The sequence below is a fragment of the Bombus pyrosoma genome, linkage group LG15 (genome assembly GCF_014825855.1).
Source record: "Bombus pyrosoma isolate SC7728 linkage group LG15, ASM1482585v1, whole genome shotgun sequence".
Taxonomy (NCBI): Eukaryota; Metazoa; Arthropoda; class Insecta; order Hymenoptera; family Apidae; genus Bombus; species Bombus pyrosoma.
Window position 1 is genome coordinate 2,753,687 of NC_057784.1, and position 19,404 is coordinate 2,773,090.

General features: G+C 40.5%; 1 protein-coding gene across 44 annotated transcripts in view; it reads left to right on the forward strand.

Annotated features, from left to right (window-relative positions):
• Positions 1-19,404, forward strand: part of LOC122576030 (glutamate-gated chloride channel) — an 87,608-nt gene that overhangs the window by 63,019 nt on the left and 5,185 nt on the right. For 14 of the 44 annotated variants that reach the window (XM_043745743.1, XM_043745744.1, XM_043745742.1 and 11 more), the window contains 6 exons: positions 1,095-1,177; positions 1,270-1,410; positions 6,408-6,500; positions 8,866-9,018; positions 10,203-10,417; positions 15,892-15,942. In XM_043745743.1, coding sequence (XP_043601678.1) covers positions 1,095-1,177; positions 1,270-1,410; positions 6,408-6,500; positions 8,866-9,018; positions 10,203-10,417; positions 15,892-15,942 — 736 coding nt within the window. The other 30 variants (XM_043745749.1, XM_043745783.1, XM_043745761.1 and 27 more) reach the window with 19 other exon arrangements.

Below are 19,404 nucleotides of genomic sequence, written 5' to 3' on the forward strand. Positions count from 1 at the left end.
GTACGCGAAAGTTTTAGTCTTTTCATCGGGCGTTCGTGTAAAATTTTACCTTCGACCGATATCATTCGCCACCTTTCCTTTCAATTGTCTGATCGGTATTGACGCATCTGAAACGCCAACTCGATGATCGATCGGTGACAATAACCGCGCGAAACAATCTTGAGCAAGATAAACGATGACGAGAGTGTTACGTTAGCGTCGCACGTGGCTGGAATCGCTCTGCTTAACACTTTACCGACCTAGCTAGCGGTTCAACGGCATACGCACGTCCGACCGGCAGCTCGGGAGCAGATTCTCCCTGGCGCCGACTCTGTCTCGGTTTAAGCTCTCCGATACCGTTCTTTTCGTTCATCGCGAACGGTAAGTTTTTCAAATTGCTATAAAACTGTGGCAGCTTGCAAAGCAACGCAACCGACCTAACTTAGCAAGGTACCTAATCGTTGGTACTAAATAACGAATTACTGCTCAAATAATGAGAAAGATTGTCGACGACAAAAAGCCGATTAATCGGCTATTGGTAGATAAAGTGTTAACACGGGCTGGGAAATTCCTCCGCACTCGGCGTACTCTTCAGATCTCACACCGACGGATTATCGCTTTTAGTCGGTCTTTAGTCGAGCAGCACTTTCGAAATGTTGCGGAAAATGTCGCAATGTCAGTCTTCCCGCGGCGGAATCCGAAACTTGACAGAAAGTCGTACGAGACGAGGGAAAATATTTCGAACGTCGATTCGTAACGCGTGTGTCATATATAAATCGAAGGAGACGAAAGAAAAAGACTAAAAGTTTTGCATACACCTAATATTAACACGTTGTGCCTTGTTCCAATGCTCCGTGAATATTCCGCTTCGTGTTTTCAGTGCGAATTTCAGTGTTTCAGTGAGTAGAAGGTCTTTCCTTATCCGCACTGAGAAAGCGAAGCTGAGAAAGTGTCCTTAACGAAGCACAACATGCTGATAACGCAGACTATCACGTTATCGCGATGAAAGTTCAAAGTCTAAAACGAAGTCTAAAACTCGTCGATTTGGATAATCTTGTTAAACGTGTTGTCAGGCTCGACATCCGCGATTTCACGATGAACTTTCGATCTTATAGGCGTCATCTCATCCTATCCTGCCAGGGTAGACTCAATATCTTCCCTTTCGATGACCCACTGTGTTCATTCGCGATCGAGAGCAGTAAGTGAATATTACAAGAATACGTTTCTTAAAATTGATCGAACAACCTTTTCTCTGTGCAGCCTGTCTTAATCTTCTGCCTTCTTCTTTAGTATCGTACGAGCAATCGGCGATCACGTACGTGTGGAAAAATGACGAGGGTACGTTGCGGAAGAGTCCTAGTCTAACGTCGCTGAACGCATACCTCATTAAGAACCAGACAATCACGTGTCCGATCAAAGTAAGCTGGAGAGGTGAGTTGTGGAACCAACGGTTTATTCTATTAAAGTGAATATTTGAAACTAAGGAAAGAAACTTAGGATAAAAGAAGGCAGCGATGATAATTGAAACACGAGAATCTTTTAAGTATCATCGTTCAGTTTCGACAATTGTATCGTATTTCGATTCTCAAGATCCGATGTAACTGTCTAGAAACTGGCTCAGCCACGTGAATTCCTTCATTTCTATCTCTTGTCTAACAACGTTCTACGCTTATCTACGTTCGCTGTCATATATATTTATTATTCTACTATAGTATATTTGTTTCTTTCATTCAGTTGATAAGAATGTGAATTTGCCTGGACATTCGCCTATTTATCATTATGAGAAATCCACTGTATCTTCTCATATCGTTGAAATAAAATATCTCGATGGAGAATAAAATTGTAACTTAATTAACTGTGACAAATTAAATTGACTCGTCGTCCGAGGCAGCTGTTTAAACTGTACGATGATACTATTGATATTGGAGTATGGTAAATGCATCGTTAGGTCTATCGAGTTATCATCGAATTATTATAAATAATCGAAACCAATCAGAGAGAAAAAAAATGACGCCGAGACTATACCATTTTCTATTCGCTATCAGTTCTCTTTTATGATTTTTACTGCATCCTTAAATGACACGCTTCTGTACTGTTGCAATGCACCAAACACGGCCATTTCGTTAGTCCACGGAAACGATTTTAGTGTCGCTTGTGTACGCACTCGAAGACTCTCGAGTTGAACTATCGTACTGTCTATTATACGACCTGACGCGCGATTATGCCTACTTATATTATCGTTATAGGTCATCTTGAAAGTTTCGCGACTTTGAACCACGTGTTTCGAAACAACCTGTGTACCTCCGCTAAAATTCAGTCCGGTTGTTTAAACGTAAAAGCAAAGAGTTTCCGAATATTAGCATAGAGGAAAAATTTGTCCAAACTACTTGCAAGAGTTACAGAGATATAACAAATTCATAACGATATACTGACGATAAGTTCGTAATTTTATAATCCGAATGCTATTGATAAAATCGAGCTGAATTAAACGAAAAGTTTCGCGAATTTGAATAATAATGAAATCGTGCACGATACGCAAAGAAGAGAAAGCTCTAATTGAGGCACAATCGTCGATATATTCGTGCAAACGTGATAAATTTAAAGCAACTCTTAATTATCTAAAATTTGTATCGTTTTTTCAGGATGTAATTTGTTTCTAACTTCTTTCCTTTAGTTTTGAATACAGGTATCTTACGTTCCTTGAAGCTAAGGGACAATGTTGCAATATGTTTCCTCGTTGGCACTTTTCATTAATAATTCTGATATCGCTCATCCCAGAGCTAAAATCAAATTGCCACTTCTAAACGGTTCTATCCTACCTAATCTACTGATAACATAAACATGAAGCAGAACGTTTCTGGGATCCTGCTGTTCCCAAAAGTGTTCTTACCAGGTCCTTAACAGAATTATTTAGGAAACCGATGGAACGAAAGTGACTTCAGAAGATGCCATAGATACATGATCATTAAAGTCGTTTAAAGGTTATTCTAAGGGTATTCAAGGACAAAGGTCGCTAAAGGTTTCTCGATGGTGAAACAAGGTAATTCGAAAGTTGTTTGGATCTATCGATCTCGTAAAAGATCTTTCAGGATTGTTAATACGTCATAAAAACGAAACTTTTAATGTCCAGAAATATAATCCAACATGCGAGGTGCTGCGTAATATCTTTTCAATGCTTGGAAAATCGTGGAAATTTTCAGGATGACCTAAACGATTTGAATCCGATGCCTGACCAGATAGTTTTGCTACGTTAGAAAACATGTCGGGAGAAGTGAACGATGAAAAGACATCGTATGGAAAAAAAGAGGAAAAAGGCGATAGAAAGACGAAGAGTGTACAGTCGTATACCTTCTAGCTGAATTTGGAAACCGTAATACCCATGGAATATTCAAGGAAGAATCGCAATCGCTCGTTAGTAGTAGGTCGATGCACCTGAAGCGCTGCATCCTTTAAACCTTCGCTGCATTCCTGGAAAATTCCAGCATCGTTTCCAAGGACTACGCCACCGGATCAATAAATCCGGCTGGCATTACCGAAAAATGATTCCTAGTATTATTCGCGTCTTTTCCGATACCCTCGCCTTTATCCAACCTGCTAACTATCGGCCATTTCCTGTAACGTCGCCTTTGTCTGATCTGCGCTTGATCCACGCGAAAGCTCTCGTTTCTCTTGAAAATACAGGCGCCGCGCGAGGGATGAAATTTCTTCGTCTCGAGATTCGAAAGGAGGCGAGATTTCACCGTTATCTTCCCCTTTGGAATCTCAACGGCGTCCGTTTTCGAGCTTTTCTTATCGTCCTCTTTCTTTCGGATTCGCATTTTTTTTCAGTCGAAAACGGATTTATCAATCGTTTAAGTTTCCTCGTTTCCGCTGTCTCGTCAGCCCCTCTCTGCTCATCGGCCTGTTTGCCAACTTTCTTTCTTCTTCATCCCCTTTGCTCGCATTTCATTTGTCTGTCTTTTGTTTCCAACGGTCATCAGAACGACGAATCTCCATACACCGCGTTCACGATCGTTCCTTAAATCGCCAGGTAAGTCGCAATGCATGCGCCGTGCACATCGATGTGACGTTGCTAATTTCTACCCGATGCCTGACCTTGTTTGCACTGCATCAATCGGAATGACACTACGATAGGACGCTTTATTTAACGAAGGACCGTGAAATGTTTTCGTGAGTTTGTTGGCTTATCCCGCAGTATAGGTTCGAATAACGAAGGAAAAGCGGGGATCGATACGACCCGAAAATTTATGGAACGTTTATTAAGCGGTGCGTCGAGCGAACGCGAGAATGCGTATGCTTAACTTTCTATGATAGATTCGTGCGCGTATGGAACGATTAATTGGAACGACGAAAAAGAATTAAAAAGAAAAGAAGGAAAAATCTAAAAGAAACAACGAACTCTGCATGCGACGTAGCGGAACTATGAAAAAAGAAAAGAAAAAAAAAGAAAAAAATAAGAAACGTTCGTTTTTGTTTCTACCTTTCTTTCTAGTTGGCGTAGATACATTTCTTGTATGTACACGTATTGTCTTTCTCTCTCTTTACGTGTGTATATACAGATATTTATATATATGTTTGTACATTAATATATTTAGATGTGAATATATACCTATCTAGATTAATATACATAGTCCTCTAGAAAGTGCATATTGGCAACCTTGGTTCCTGTCTCGCTTTATAACCGAGCCCGCCGTGGTTTGCTTTTGGGGTGAGGCCTTCAATTTTTCAGTGACCTAATATTATACATTAATGCCCTCACCGATGCCATCTTTCTCCTATGCTCTGTTCCTCGCACCGTCGTGTCGTCGCGAATTTCTTCAAATTATATACATATACATATTATAGAATAATACACACATATATATATCTTACTCGTGAACACCAGCCTCTCGTTGCTTTGCTGGGCAAATGATCTTGATAATTTTGACGATTACTAGTATTTACTAGACATTTACTAGACATTCGGATACGACTTTTTCCTATTGCAATAAGAACAAAAAAAAAAAAAAGGAAAAGAAAAGAAAAGAAAAAAGCAAAAATGAAAAAGGAATGTGTCGCTAATAGCTCTGTAATTAACGATTCAAGATATCTTGTTTGAGCTAATTGTTTCGTAATCGTTACTTTGGTCGCTTATAAGCTCTTTAAACAGCTTTCGCAACTAGTGAGAAGCTTGAACGTTTTTGTCGAAAGCGTGATACCTGCAGCTTGTGGAGTGAAAACCACACAGAACACCATTTCGCCTCTATTTTTTCCCAAAGAGAAATCGACCTATTCTAACCATTAACGTGAAACAAGGTGAAAGATCGTTTTCGTTTCAGGTCGCAGAGAGAGAGAGAGAGAGAGCGGCTTTTCTCTTTCACCTAATCCAGACAAATTTTCTAAATTCGATGCTCTTAAGACGAGCGGTCACTGATTGGACAGGTTGACGTCGTAAGACTTGACCGAAAGGAATTTATCTCGCGTTTCTCCTTTACCCTAAAGGGATCAACCATGGCGGTATGCGGGTAATGCTTGGTCTAGTTAGCCCAACGATTAAATTTCCTCTGTGCCCGCTCAATTCAGACACGATTTATTTCGTATTCGACGAAGACATCGTTGCCGGAATTTTCATCGTCGCAGAATAGAAAATCAAAATCGGCCGCGTGTGACAACGAACAAGGAGGACGGATAGATCTTGCCACACCTTCGAATCTCTACACTTTCCCGCGTTCACCGCCAAATTTGTCTTTGCCTTTCGTCAACGCTTCACACACACACACACACACACACACACACACACACACACACACACACACACACACACACACACACACACACACACACACACACACACATACACATCGCGAAATCAAACTGTAGTCGAACTTGCGTACAGCCTTTACACACGTATCAGCTGTTTCGTCTTCTCGTTGTTCACGCAAAAATACGACTCACTTTTCACACTGTAGGAATAGAGAGAAAAGAAAAGAACACGCGGAGGAAAGATCTAGCCGATAATTTACCGACTTGTTAATTGCATTTATTGGTATTCCAACCTTCCTCGCTGATCGGTATCAAGAGGGTACGCGTTTTAGTGTAGCAAGTAAATTCTCAGCTCGCGCTTCAATCCATACGGTACGAGTACCGTTCCACTTATCCTTGACATTTCGATACCCTCCTGGAGCTCCTGACACGAAATTCTTTTCCAAGAAATACCAGAGTTTTTTTTTTTCTTTTCTTTTCCATGAGAGCCATATCGATCGAGCCTCTCTCGAGATCAAGATTTATCCGTCCCCTCGGCAGCGATATGAAAAAAAAAAGCAAAAAAAGAAAAGATAAAGACAATGAGATGCAAATAGAAAACAAGAGAAGGAAAAGTAAAAAAAAAATAAATAAAATAAAAGATAGAAAGAAGAGAGGAAGGAAGATCGTGGGCTGTTCTGTTGCAGCTGAGGGACAGATCGTGGTCGACTACGAGGACGAGTTCGATGAATTTGGGGACGCAAAGTGTTCGCTGTGCCAGCGCAGATTTGAGGAGCAAGGTAAAATCCTCCCCTTCGATATGAACGGTATTTCTTATAAAAAAAAAAAATAAAAAAAGAGATGATATTCACAAGAAAAAAGAAGACCGCGCGAAAGAGATTTAGATAAGCTATGAAAGGGAGAGAGAGAGAGAGAGAGACAGGACCAAGCTTACCAACTCATGAGACAGGCCTAGACACTCAGAGTTGCTGCTTCCCAAATCGTCCTCTTCCTTGGACGGGGAAGGAAATTGTGGTGTTTTTTCTTTTTTGCTTGTTCGCTTAAATTAATATAGGAAAAAAGAAAGAACTGTCCACGATAGAGGAATTTGGGAAACATTGTCCCAAGTAATAGATCCGATGTGTTACGTATTATGAACGTCATGTCACGGTAGCTTTAACTTTTTGTACTCGTTTTGCGTTATTTTATGACGGACACAAGAAAAACATCGATTTGCATCCGACCTGAGCCATGTACGTACAGTAGCTCACGAAAGTGCCCCAACACTTACAGAAATGATACATGGATACATTATGCGATAGGGAACATTTGAAAGTTCATTAGTAGAATGAAACCCGACTGATTGTTAATATTGATCGAGCTTCAAGCAAATGTGAAAATGATTAAATGAAAAGCATCGATGCGAATCTTGTTTTCTTGCAAGTTGGAAATAAGAAGATGGTCAGCTAATAAGCCTGGAAACACGGAAACCGTAAAAATATTTTCAAAGTCAATTATCAAAATTATGGCACAATATTTATATACATATAATCCGATATTCAATTATTTAGCGGATCTTTGCAATTCACGTTTGCTACTCGTGTTACATAATAACATTTTACTAAACAAATGTCTACAATAAACATCTTACGTTTATGTACTTACTTATATACTTACGTGTATGTACGTTCTACATACATATTCACGTTGATATTAAATTTGTTCAATATACCTAACCATCACAGTCGCATCCCATTATAGTGGCAATAAAATTTCAAAACGTTTTATATAGCACATCAAATATATGTATACACGTAAAAGTAAAGTATCCTATGCTAAGCGTTCAAATAGGTACTTTCGCGAGCCACTGTATCTTTTCGTAAATGAAATCGCGAGAACGTATATCCAATTAAACGTTGCACAAACAAGGAATTTTCAAACACTCTTCCTACACAGATCTCCCTGGCAACAGATAGCTGTACGAGTACAAAGGATCGAAGCGGACCGTCTTATCGCCTGCGACTTTGTCAAGTGATTAAAAATTCTAACATCGAGATATTTCTAGCAATTCTAATAGGGATATGTCACACTTGATTTGTTAATCGCTTGACAGAAGATCGTGCTTTAGAACGTTACGAAAGATTAGTATTTGAACCGTATGTAAGTCGTGTTAGCGTTCAACCTACACGTTAGTTCCAAATACGAGTATTACATGCTGGACGTGATTCGAACCGTATTTGTTTCAATCGTTTAGCCTATGCTTCGCTTCTGCTTCATTATAGTTGCTCCATTCTTCGTCATGTTTTTTTTTTCCTCTTTTTTTTTTTATTCATACCACGAAGAGAGATCGTACAGCATCGTTGGACCGTTGAATTTCAATCGACGAGATCAATTTTTCGCTACGCACGTCACCATTTCCTGATTCTTTTTGTCGATGGTCAACGATTGGTTATGCGAAATAATTGAAACAATTCTCCTGGTACGTTCGGTCTTATCAGTTGCGTTGATTTCGATATAAATTATTATTTGAGACTTGGATGTTGTCCCTCGATTCACGTTCACCTGTTCCCTTAAACTTTCATCCTGTTCACGCGTTAGGATCTAGCTCGGCTTGAAACGCTTTCGCGAATGTGGAGCTTCGTTGCGAAAGATTGGCGACACGACAGTGACCTCTTGTTCCTACTCTATTTTTTCTCTTTTTTTTTTTCTCTCTCTCGTTTATGTCCCCCTTGTCACGAAGCTGAGTTCTCCGAGGGAGATCCACGAATGCCGATATCAGCCTACCTGCGGCATTGCGCAAACAGAACTATTTACCGATTCAAAGTAAGCCAAGGAAACTCGTCGAGAAAGCGAACATTTTTTTGGAGCGTCGATTACGGTCGTCTCACTGTTAGTGCGAAATTCGACGGTGTTTTACCAAGCAAAGAGAAAAACTGAAATAAGACGAGACTGAAGATAATGTCACGACGAATTTAAAGAATCTAGGAAAATAATTCGATACTTTAAAAAGCATCTGCTTTGATTCTCCATTAAACTTATCTTTAACCATATCGTTTAAAAGGATAATCTCACATTCTAATCGCTTGTTTAGCGCCATCGAACTAATTGCTCGCTGTTCGCGTCAGCGCAATGATAGAATCGTAATGTGAATGTAACGCACAATAGGTAACTACAGCTGCCTGAAGGTGGATCTGATTTTTACGCGAGATCGTGCCTTCTACTTCACAACAGTCTTCATCCCGGGTATCATTTTGGTGACCAGCTCCTTCATAACCTTCTGGCTTGAATGGAATGCGGTGCCAGCGCGAGTAATGATCGGTAAGCTCGACTATGTCTTTTAACACGTTGACTACCACGGTGGTCATCGGTGACCCGCATCGCGATTAAGATAAGATACATTTCAAGGACTAGAAAGAAAATTAATCGTTATGGTGCAGTGTATTTTAATGTATTGCAGCTTCCAGGACAAAACGTTGAGTCGTCGGATAAATCTCGAAGCTCTTTCTGAAATCTTTCCATTTTTTTTTCTTTTTTTTTTTACTCAGAAACAACAGAAATTCTATATCAGCGGACGGAACAATGACATCACCCGATAAATGGCAGAAGATTATTAGATAGAATGGATATTTGGTTTAATTATATCATTGCAAATTATTGGGATGAAGTTTGTTTTTCGTACCTAGAAAAGGTTTCAGATTTATCCGACATCCGAATATACAGGGAGTACCAGAACATGTGGGACTCACTTCGGCAGCTGATTGTACACTTCTGTACTAGAACAATGGAAAAGCTTCTCGTACAAACGTACGCTCCATGTGTCTTCTTCGTTTTTGAGATATAACGAATCTATTGTGTACGCAGCACCTATCGAAATTGTTGAAATATTACAGTCCAGGATAGAGCAAAGTTCTCAAGAAATTGGGGAAACGCCAGCAGCCGTTCAGAGCGTAACCGGGTGCACGACGACAAGTCCACAGATTTACCTGGAAATGCAAACGCAACGTTTTCAGCATCTTCTGCAAAGGTGACTGGACGACGCCAAATCGGAACAGAAGATTCGTTGCATCTCGCGAACGAAGACGGACAAAGCGTACGTTTGGACGAATGTTCCTCGTTGCCTTTAGGTGTACGATCATCGTCGCATGTTCTTGTTACAGCCTGTATTTCCATGTATCGCGGCTTCCAGGGTAAGATATATATTTATAATCAAATTCGCGTGGCAGTCGACGCGTTAAATATCCAATGGTTTCTACAGCTGTCTTGCGAAATGAAAGAGAAAGAGAATTCGTCCCTACGACTAAGTACTCTATCCGTTTGTTCGACTTTTAAGAAGCGAATCTGAGGGAAGTACTTTCTTTAATTAGGTCTCAAGAGAGAGAGAGAGAGAAACTAATCTTAAAAGTTGGTATTGCGCAGAAGTAAGGCGGAGAAGCCGATGTCGTTAAGAAAGAGATGGAGGAAGAAAGAAAAAAACAAAAAAGCGGGAACGAACTTGTTCGCAGGTGTGACGACGATGCTCAACTTCTTCACGACGTCGAACGGTTTCCGCTCGACGCTGCCCGTCGTGTCGAACTTAACTGCCATGAACGTGTGGGATGGCGTTTGTATGTGCTTCATCTACGCCAGCTTGCTCGAGTTCGTCTGCGTGAATTACGTCGGCCGTAAACGGCCGATGCACAATGTCGTCTATCGTCCTGGAGAGAATCCCGTCACCCAGGTACTTTTGCTCAGCGACGTGCGCGCGATGTCGATACCACGCCGACACCACGTTGCATATTTCTATTTCCCACACTTATACGTTTCGTACGTTTTCGACCCACTGTCTTTATTGTTTCTCTTCTTGTCCCTTTTCTTTTTTCTTTCTCGTCTTTCCTTCTGGCTATCTCTATTTTCCGTGTTCTTATTGTTTACTATGATTTAACCGAAACATACGAGCGACGCTTCATGCCCTCGAGTCTTAAGATTCGCCTCCTCCGATTTTGTTACATCATTCTGTCTATGCGTTTTATTCCTGACATTTGCCGTTTTGTCACCACCACTCGTTTACAATCTTCCAATCATTCGCCACTGTGTCCACTGTTTACTTTCGTCCGTGTCGTTTCTCTCTTTCGTTTGATTCAGTCCGTTCTTGTACCTTCTTCTCTTGGTTTTCGTCGTTTCTTGTTTCCCCGCGTTTGATTTCGTCACATCCGATCTCATCCGTTTCTTCTTCGTTTCTTATCGCGCCTTCGTCCCTACTTGCTACGTCTGGCAGTAGGTTTTCCACGGAAACGCGATAACAGTGTGCCGGCTAAAGGTATTAAGGTTTCTGAGATGCGAAGCGTTACGATACGAATATGCGAGAAGATACGTATAAATATCATATCAATCGAAAATAAAAAAACGAATTTTGTTTGTTATTCGGTAAGAGATAACGAACAGATGGAACTTTATTTAGGAAAGTAAAGTATCGGATTGTAACGTAAATTCATCCTGTTCTTACACGTTATGTTACATACGTCGTGATAAAATTGAAATATAAAAACAGGACGAATCTATATTGCAAACCGATATTTTCGCGCATCAGTGTACTTCGCGTCGGATGTACTTAACTTTCCCATATATTTTCTACTCGTACGATGACGAGTTTTACATTTCGCATTACTTTAATATTCGTAGTCGATTTGGCGCTGTTACGTTTGATGGAGAACGTACTACCAGAGGTAGTATTTACTCTCTGTCTCCGTCTCTTTGACGAACCCACGCTTCTTTATTACTTCGTAATTCCGTTTCGATCGACTCCACGCTAATCCCTTCCGAGTTTTCAGTTTCTAGGATCATTACGTTTTTATTATTACGTTCCCTTCACGCTACATAACGCGAGCCCTCCAAGTATCGCGAACCTTTTCTCTCGTAAACCGATGAAAATTCGATTTGACTCGTCAACCAATCCAAGTGATCGCCAGCGAGAATAAACGAGAAACAAATCGACGAATCTCATACTCTTGTGGCTGGGATCGCGGAATCTTTTTATCGTACGTATGATTCGAAGTGGAACAAGAGTTTTAGATATTCTCCTCGACGACACTTGGACGAGAGAAAGCATCTTCGATGGATGCCAGGGGTAAAGGAAACGCGCGTCCAGTTCCATTTGAGGGAATTGATCGCGCGATTGACACCGAACAGTCGAAATCCTTCGCTATTTACGTTTTCGCGCAGTAATCACCAGTACCATAGACTTTTCTTTTATCTCGGCAGACGACGACGATACACACACTCGCAATAGTCGACCACAGTGCATCTTCCATTCGACGACTCGATTAACACCGAGTTTGTTCTTCGTCGATGATCGGACGGCACCTTTTTCGTTCCACGCGAAAATTCAACTTTCTCGTTTTCACGCGTAACGAGAGGGGCGAGCAGATCGTTCGTCGCGTTTCGTCGGTGAACAAAAATTTAACGGAAGCCACGCAGCGTAATTAAAACGGGTTATACTGCTTTAGAACGATATTTTTCACGAATTTTCGGGATCTTTCCCCGGAGAGATTACGAGGCTCTTTGTATCGCTTTTTGTCTCGCGCATATTCATTAACTTTTGTGGAATATTCACCGTTCTTCCTTCCTTTTAAGCGAAAATAATGAAAATTACGCCGTTTATGTGCCATTATGTAAAATTTCCTCGAATAAGTAGAATAGCCCGCGTCGTGTCAGCCGGTAAAAGACATTCTGTTTTAGAGGAGCTTTAATATAATTATGTATAACTCGCGTGATTTTCATTTTCTTCGCTTTAAAAACATGGTGAATATCCGTCGAATATTAATAAATATGCATGCAACAAATCGGTATAGAAGGTTTAAAAATCTGTTTGGCAAAACATCTCGAAGAATATCTAAAAGAATATCGTTCTAAACCGGTATACATAATGCAGCTATCTACCGGGTTGTGGCATAAATTTCTCCCGCACAATGTGCATAATATATGTATAACCGTAACCAGACACGTAACCATACGTTCTAGAAGATTAGCTCGCTTCTCTCGTGATCTTTGCCAATGCATTTCTACATCGTCTCTGGAAAATCGTGGAATGCGTCGAGAAATCCGAACTGTCTAAAGAAGAACGTCGCGGACGGTCGGCAATTTTGTCGCGAGACGCGCGAGGTGTACGAGTATAGAAACGAAGGAAAAAAAAAACAGGTAAAGAACGAAAGCGTAATTTGATGTGAACGCAATAAAAATTCATCGAAGCACGATCTTTCTCTATCTGCTGAATAGGGATCGACCGTTAAATCGCTTCGATTTTGCAGAAATGGAATCGTGCTTTGAAGATATCGCGCGTTATATCGAGTAATCGCTAAGATAAACAACGTTCTTTTTTTTTTTATCGCGTTCGCATCGCGTTGATCTCGCACAATGTGATCTCGTTGGCGTGAACATTGCACAGACACGGTATGGTTTGTTACTCAATAATCGCTGCATCTCTCGAAACTCTACGCCTATGTCTATATATAGTTTCTTTCGATTGTCTCTTTCTCCCAAAAGGACTTACACCTTATTTCCTTCCCAATTTCGCAATACGATCGACGAGATTCGTGCGTTATAACACACGGTGAAAAGTAGGAAATCTTCTTGACAAATTGGGCACACGAGTAAACAGCGAAATATAATTTCTGGAAATTCTATTTTATTGGTAGACCGCGGATATTTATGCAAATTCAATCTTTTTAGCTGCAAAACGAATAAAAGAATAGAAATGGAAATTCACTCTTGCCTACTACGTATCGCAACGGGTGTCAAATTTTCTATACTTCATATACTTGAACGTATTATACGCGTTTTGAACGCTCCTTGAATGATTATCCTAGATTATCCTTGAATGCATAAAAATCCACGGTTCGTTTGTTCAGATTAAAACCTGAATCGTAAGTATGAAATAGTAAATAGTACGCGATGGTATGTAGCGTGAAATTTAAAAGGAGGATGACGGTCTCGTGTAAGATTTTTCAAGAATTTTTCGTACTCTCGTCGTGTTCGATCGAGGCTGCAGTATTTGCATGTCTCCAACAATTTCACACTCTTTGCCCCCCCCCCCTCTTGTTCTCTATATAATCTTCTCTATTTTCTAATCTTTATTCTTACAATCTTTGACCCGAACAGCGATACGGTTTTTTCTTTCCCGGGTATAGTCGCGCACCATCGTCTCCGATACTCGATCATTTTATGGAAAATTTCTCTCCAGCGTGTCTGCGTGTTACGATCGCGAGATATCGTGACTAACGAAACTATCGAACATCCTGCGAGATCTATTTCTATGAAACTTTTCATGAATATATTTTATAATCCTGCCCTCCTTGATTAAAATGTCTTATCTACCATTTTGAAACTGAAGAGGATCGAAGCTTTTTTCGTCCATCCTCTTCTCCATTTTCCATCGTCTTTGTCTTTCTTCGTTCGATTTCAAATATTTGATCGTCGTTTCTTATCGAACAGTACGATATAACTTTACTTTGGAGATAAAGGAAACGTGCAACTTTAAATATTCCAACCTGTCTTGAAGAATGAAAAAATGCTACGTAAGATAGTTCGATGGAGGAGAACAGGTCATTTATGTTATACGAAATATTTTGGACTTTCACTAGTACTGTAACGAGGCATAACTATCACGATTATTCATCATGTCGTAACATAATCGTAACGTACATACGTTATAACATCTATGATAAAAGCAAGAACAATTAGAAATTTTCTCTCCTGGTTATTCAGCTGCATATCCTCGTAGAAGAGAAGCAAATGTCCTGATACTTTGAAAGTTATTCAAAGCGTACGAGCGTACATACGTTTGAAACCACTGCTCGTGCCGTATACTAATGTCTCACTAAACACGTGTACGTTTTCTATGCAACCTTTCGAAGTTTAGTTTCGAATTTGACCGATGTAATTATGACGATCGTGTCTCGTTACAGTACCAATGAAGTTTCATAGAGTTTCGTATAACACTCGTAATATATTCGTAAAAGTTTCCAATGACAGATGTTGAAATATATTCGTCGGTCACTTTATACGTACAACGAAACATACGAATAATTGTACACTCGGAATGCAGACATAAAACGAGGAATATTTTCTATATCATCGAATATATTCAAATATATGTAACTGTATATTATGTACAGACGTTGTGCACTTTAGCGGAACTTTGTACAGAGCAATCAATTTCGTTCTAATTCGATTCTCGATTCCATTTAACAAAAATTCGATCCAATAAAGATTCGAAAACGAATTCATACGTTCGTAACGCATACACACGCACGAGTTATCGCCGTGTCGCAACGATCGTACAGCCAATTACCTCCTCTTTTCATTTTTACGGTTCTGTCGGGATCGCGAGAAATTCAATGACCAGGGTTGTTACTCCGCTGTGGCAGATCGTATTGTGTTTGTGTTTCTTGCATGTACAATACAATCGATCGACGATTCGTGATCGTAAATGGACTAGATGTGAAGAAACAAAGCTAACGTGACGATAGTAATCGACGACGGGCATCTTTAGATCAGTCTCGTGCATCTTAAATCGTTTTGACTTTCCGAGAAAAAAAAAGAAAAACGGTCGGTTACGAGAAACACAGAAAGGAGGTAACGCGCTAACGAGAATTCAGTTAACGAGAGTTGAGTCGCGGTAGAGGTTTTCGCGAGCGCTATAAAACAGGCTGTCGAGGAGGCAGATAATAAAGATAGATCGATTAGACTAGAACTGGACGTCGAAGAACGACGATAATCACACGGTGGTATTCGATCGTAAGAACGTAAAAGTCGCAAGTCTCACGTCGGAGAGTCGAAGAGTAACGCTTCTCGAGTAACTTTGTCGCGTGGTAATCGCGTGTCGATAACGAAAGAAACTACGAAAGAACAAAAAATAAAAAGATACGACTAGAACGAGAGAGATACCAAAAAAGGAGCAGGAAAAAAAAGCGAAAAACCGAGAAAAAGAAAAGATACGAACGATACCTTCCCCGTCCTGTAGAAACGTAAAAACGACAGAACAAACAAAAAAAAAAAAAGTAAAGACAAGAAAAGAAAGCAAAGAACGAACAATAAAGAGAAAAGCGATGATAAGAGAAAGACAAACACGTTGTTACACACACACGATTAGTAAGAATTTGGTTGGTGGAAATGTTGGTGAGTAAGTCTCTTTGTTTGGTGTCTGTGATGTTACAGCGGCTCCCAGCGGTGCTCAGCAGGATAGGGATAATATTGGCCAGCCCCTTGGTAAGACCCCCCATAGCATTAGGGCGCGGTCACGACTTCGCGCGTTATCGCGTTTCACCCTTACGGATTACTTTCTTAGCCGTCGATTCGACACGGTTCGACACCGGTCCTCGTCTCGGAGTCCGCCGAAACAGATGACTTTCGAATTCGTATTGCCTCGAAATACGGGCAAAACCGTGCCACGCCGGTGTAACCTTTCTTTTTCTCCATATTTTCTCTTTCTCTCTGTTTCTCGTTCTTTCGTTGGTGATATCACCATCCGCAAAGGAAAAAGTGGTGTGCACGTGCAAGGTCTTAACCGCGTCCTGACGAACCACGTAGACCCACATATACGTACACGCCTACCTGACACTCTCGAGTATACCTTACACACCGTAACACGAGCACTCGTTCTCTCCTGCTATGGATTCGAGAGAACGGGAGGAACCTTTATCTTTCTCTAGCCTCCCTTCGCTACGCATTTTATAGAACAGCTTTTCACAAGCAGAGGTGTTTCGATGAATTTAAATTTTACCTTTATGTATATACATTTATATATACATACATATACATATATATGGGAATTAAAAATTGAAGAAATTAGTGTACAGAGTGTTCCGCTGTCTTGGGTTGTACAACACGTTCGATGGTTTTACCGGTACGAAAAATTGGATCGGGATAAAGTCGGTTGGTTCGGAACGACTAATATTTCGATTCATGAGCTTTTATCCTCCGGGTCGTTCTTTTCTACTTCTCGAGATCGTTGATCTTCCTTAAAATGAGATTGCGTATTTTTGTACCGATACATTTCTTCTTTTACCCTCCGTGTATCTACCATGAAAGATATTTCAACTGTACGTTTCTTGGACTTGCCGTCTGGAAGACGCAAGAATACTATAAATACTCTTCGTGTATTTTTAGTTTTCCTATGATAAATGTAAACAAGATTAAAAACCACACATCTTTCGAACTAATTATTTTCAAATACGCAAACTTGTTGATATATTTCCGCGAGGGAAATGAAAGGACCCGTCGATCGATGTATAAACGATACGTAGTCCTATTTCTAAAAAAAAAAAAAAACGTCGATATCTTCGGAAACTCGGAAAAGATGACTCCGAAGGAAGGAAATCGAAATGATCGGATCACAATGTTCGTCTTTCTAAACCAAGTAAGCGACTCTGTTTTTGATACAGTTCATTGTACCGACAAAAATCACCGAGGTATTAAGAAATCCAAGATAGGAGGAAATCCACGCTGTATATTTTAATCGGAAACGTCAATGTTCATCGACGAACGCCTCTCTTCACCTCCACCAATCTCTACTTTGGTGACTGTACTCTTACCGCCTATGCTGGTACCATTTCTCTGCCTCTGTTCCTTCTTTCTTGTTCTATTTCTCACACTATTGTCCTTTGGACACACTGAGGTCCTTCTCTCCCATCCAACCATCCCACCCACAAACGCTACGTAGGAGAAAATTTCTCCTGCGTCTCTCTGTCATTCTTTCTATTCTCCTCCTGTCCCTAGCATAAACGTAGCCGTTGTTCCGTACAGTTGAAACGGTGCACGATCAACTACTTGCGTGTGTTGCATAGAACGATGAAACTGCATAGAAGCTTTACAGAATGCCGCAAAATTCACAGATACCTTTGGCCAAATGTATCGACGATGATCACAAGGGATGATGAATTTGGCGAGCAATCTGTATAACGAAAGGTAGAAGTAAATGATAGCTTGATCTTGGCGAAATCTGTGCTAGACCCTTCCGCGCTAGTTCCTATGTCTCTTCGAACGAGATATTCGACATCTCGTTGGATTTACAAAAATCGCCGGATTTCCTCTCAAGCGTCGCTGGAAGTTTCGACGAAACTTGCTTCTTACGGACATGTAGCAATTTTCGCAGATGTTCGTTCCTTTGTAAATCCAAACGAGAGTGCGTCGTGCATGAATCCGCATTTTGAATCAACGACGGGGATACCTTGAACTGTACGTATTACGCATGAAACGCATGATCGCATGGGATAAGATCGTAACTTGCATGCGCACGACGAAACATCCTATGATACTTTGTTCGATCACACTATACCTTGTTGCCTTGTCGAAACTACGACTCTTCAGTTCCGTTTCTTTAGAGAAAATCGCGCGTATCGTTTACCACCGCGTAACAAGATCTTGAAAGCTCCTCTGTCTTCCGTGAGTTTCGACGAACTATCAATTAATTCACGGGATATATATATATATATTGCATACTGTCGGGGCAATTAACGCTTCTTCTTCTAACGTTGCGCTTGTTCGAAACGAAGCTTCCCGCGTGTAATACCGCTCCATCCTCTGTACGTTTCGATGTCGCTTGATCGCTCGTCGCGCGTTTGCTCGGTGAAACGGAGCGTGAAAGTAATCCGGTGAAAGCGATTACTCGAGTCGAACATTCACCGAATCGCTTGCAGATCGAAGGGCCAAAAAGAACTCGGAGAACGTTAGACGCGTTACGAGTTTCAACGTTCCCTGCGTAAAGCTTTTGCTTGAGTAAAGAGTTGATTTGGCAGAAAGTTTAGATTAGTAGCGACAGAGTTTTCACGATACGCTTGTATCCTTTGATTTGCGAGCGGTGCTTTTCCAAGAAACGATTCGATCGTATATATTCGTCGAGACTGCACCTCAACGAAATAGGCTTAAAAAAAAAAAAAAAAAAAAAAAAGAAAAAGAAGAAGAAGAAAAGAAAAGAAATCTAGAAAACGTGGAAACAAGTACGATTTTTCTCGATCGCTTCGACGTTGCAAAATCATTCATCAACCGAACAAACATATTTACCATCTGACGAACCAACGGCCGTAACTTTTCATCAGAACTCGACGAAACAAAGACAACAAACAAAACAAATTTAGTCGCACTTGAATATCTTCCTTTTTTTTTTCTTTTTAGTGAAACTCATCGAAATGTCACGTAGCAAAGATAAGAAAGGAACCGATCGGACTATGAAATAATAGTTAGCCGCTATTATCAATAGGCTCATCATTCTCTTCCCGAAACCCTTTCATTATACCGAAAGTATGTATATATATTCGCTGGCAGAATCAACGACGTGGTAAAGACATGACGATCGGAATGACGCGTAATTGAAAAGAAAGAAACATGAAAGAATAACGCGAAACGACGAGTCATAACCATTTCTGTGCTATTTATTCGACATTACCTTTCTTTCCTTTTAACCGTGATCGACATTGAACCATGATCAGCCGTATATTATTATTTTTTTTTCTAATATATATATATATTATTAATAATATGATTGTGACGTGAACAATCGCTTTTTGCCATTGAACTTAACCCGATTGAAGCTTGACATGTAGCATAAGCTTGACATAAAATACCTTTCTCAAACGCAACTGTCCGGTACAGAGATCCGCTGTAGAGTTCGCCCAGTTTAATGACAAGAATTAGCTGAAACGAATTAACGAAAGAAAAGTAAAGAGCAAACGA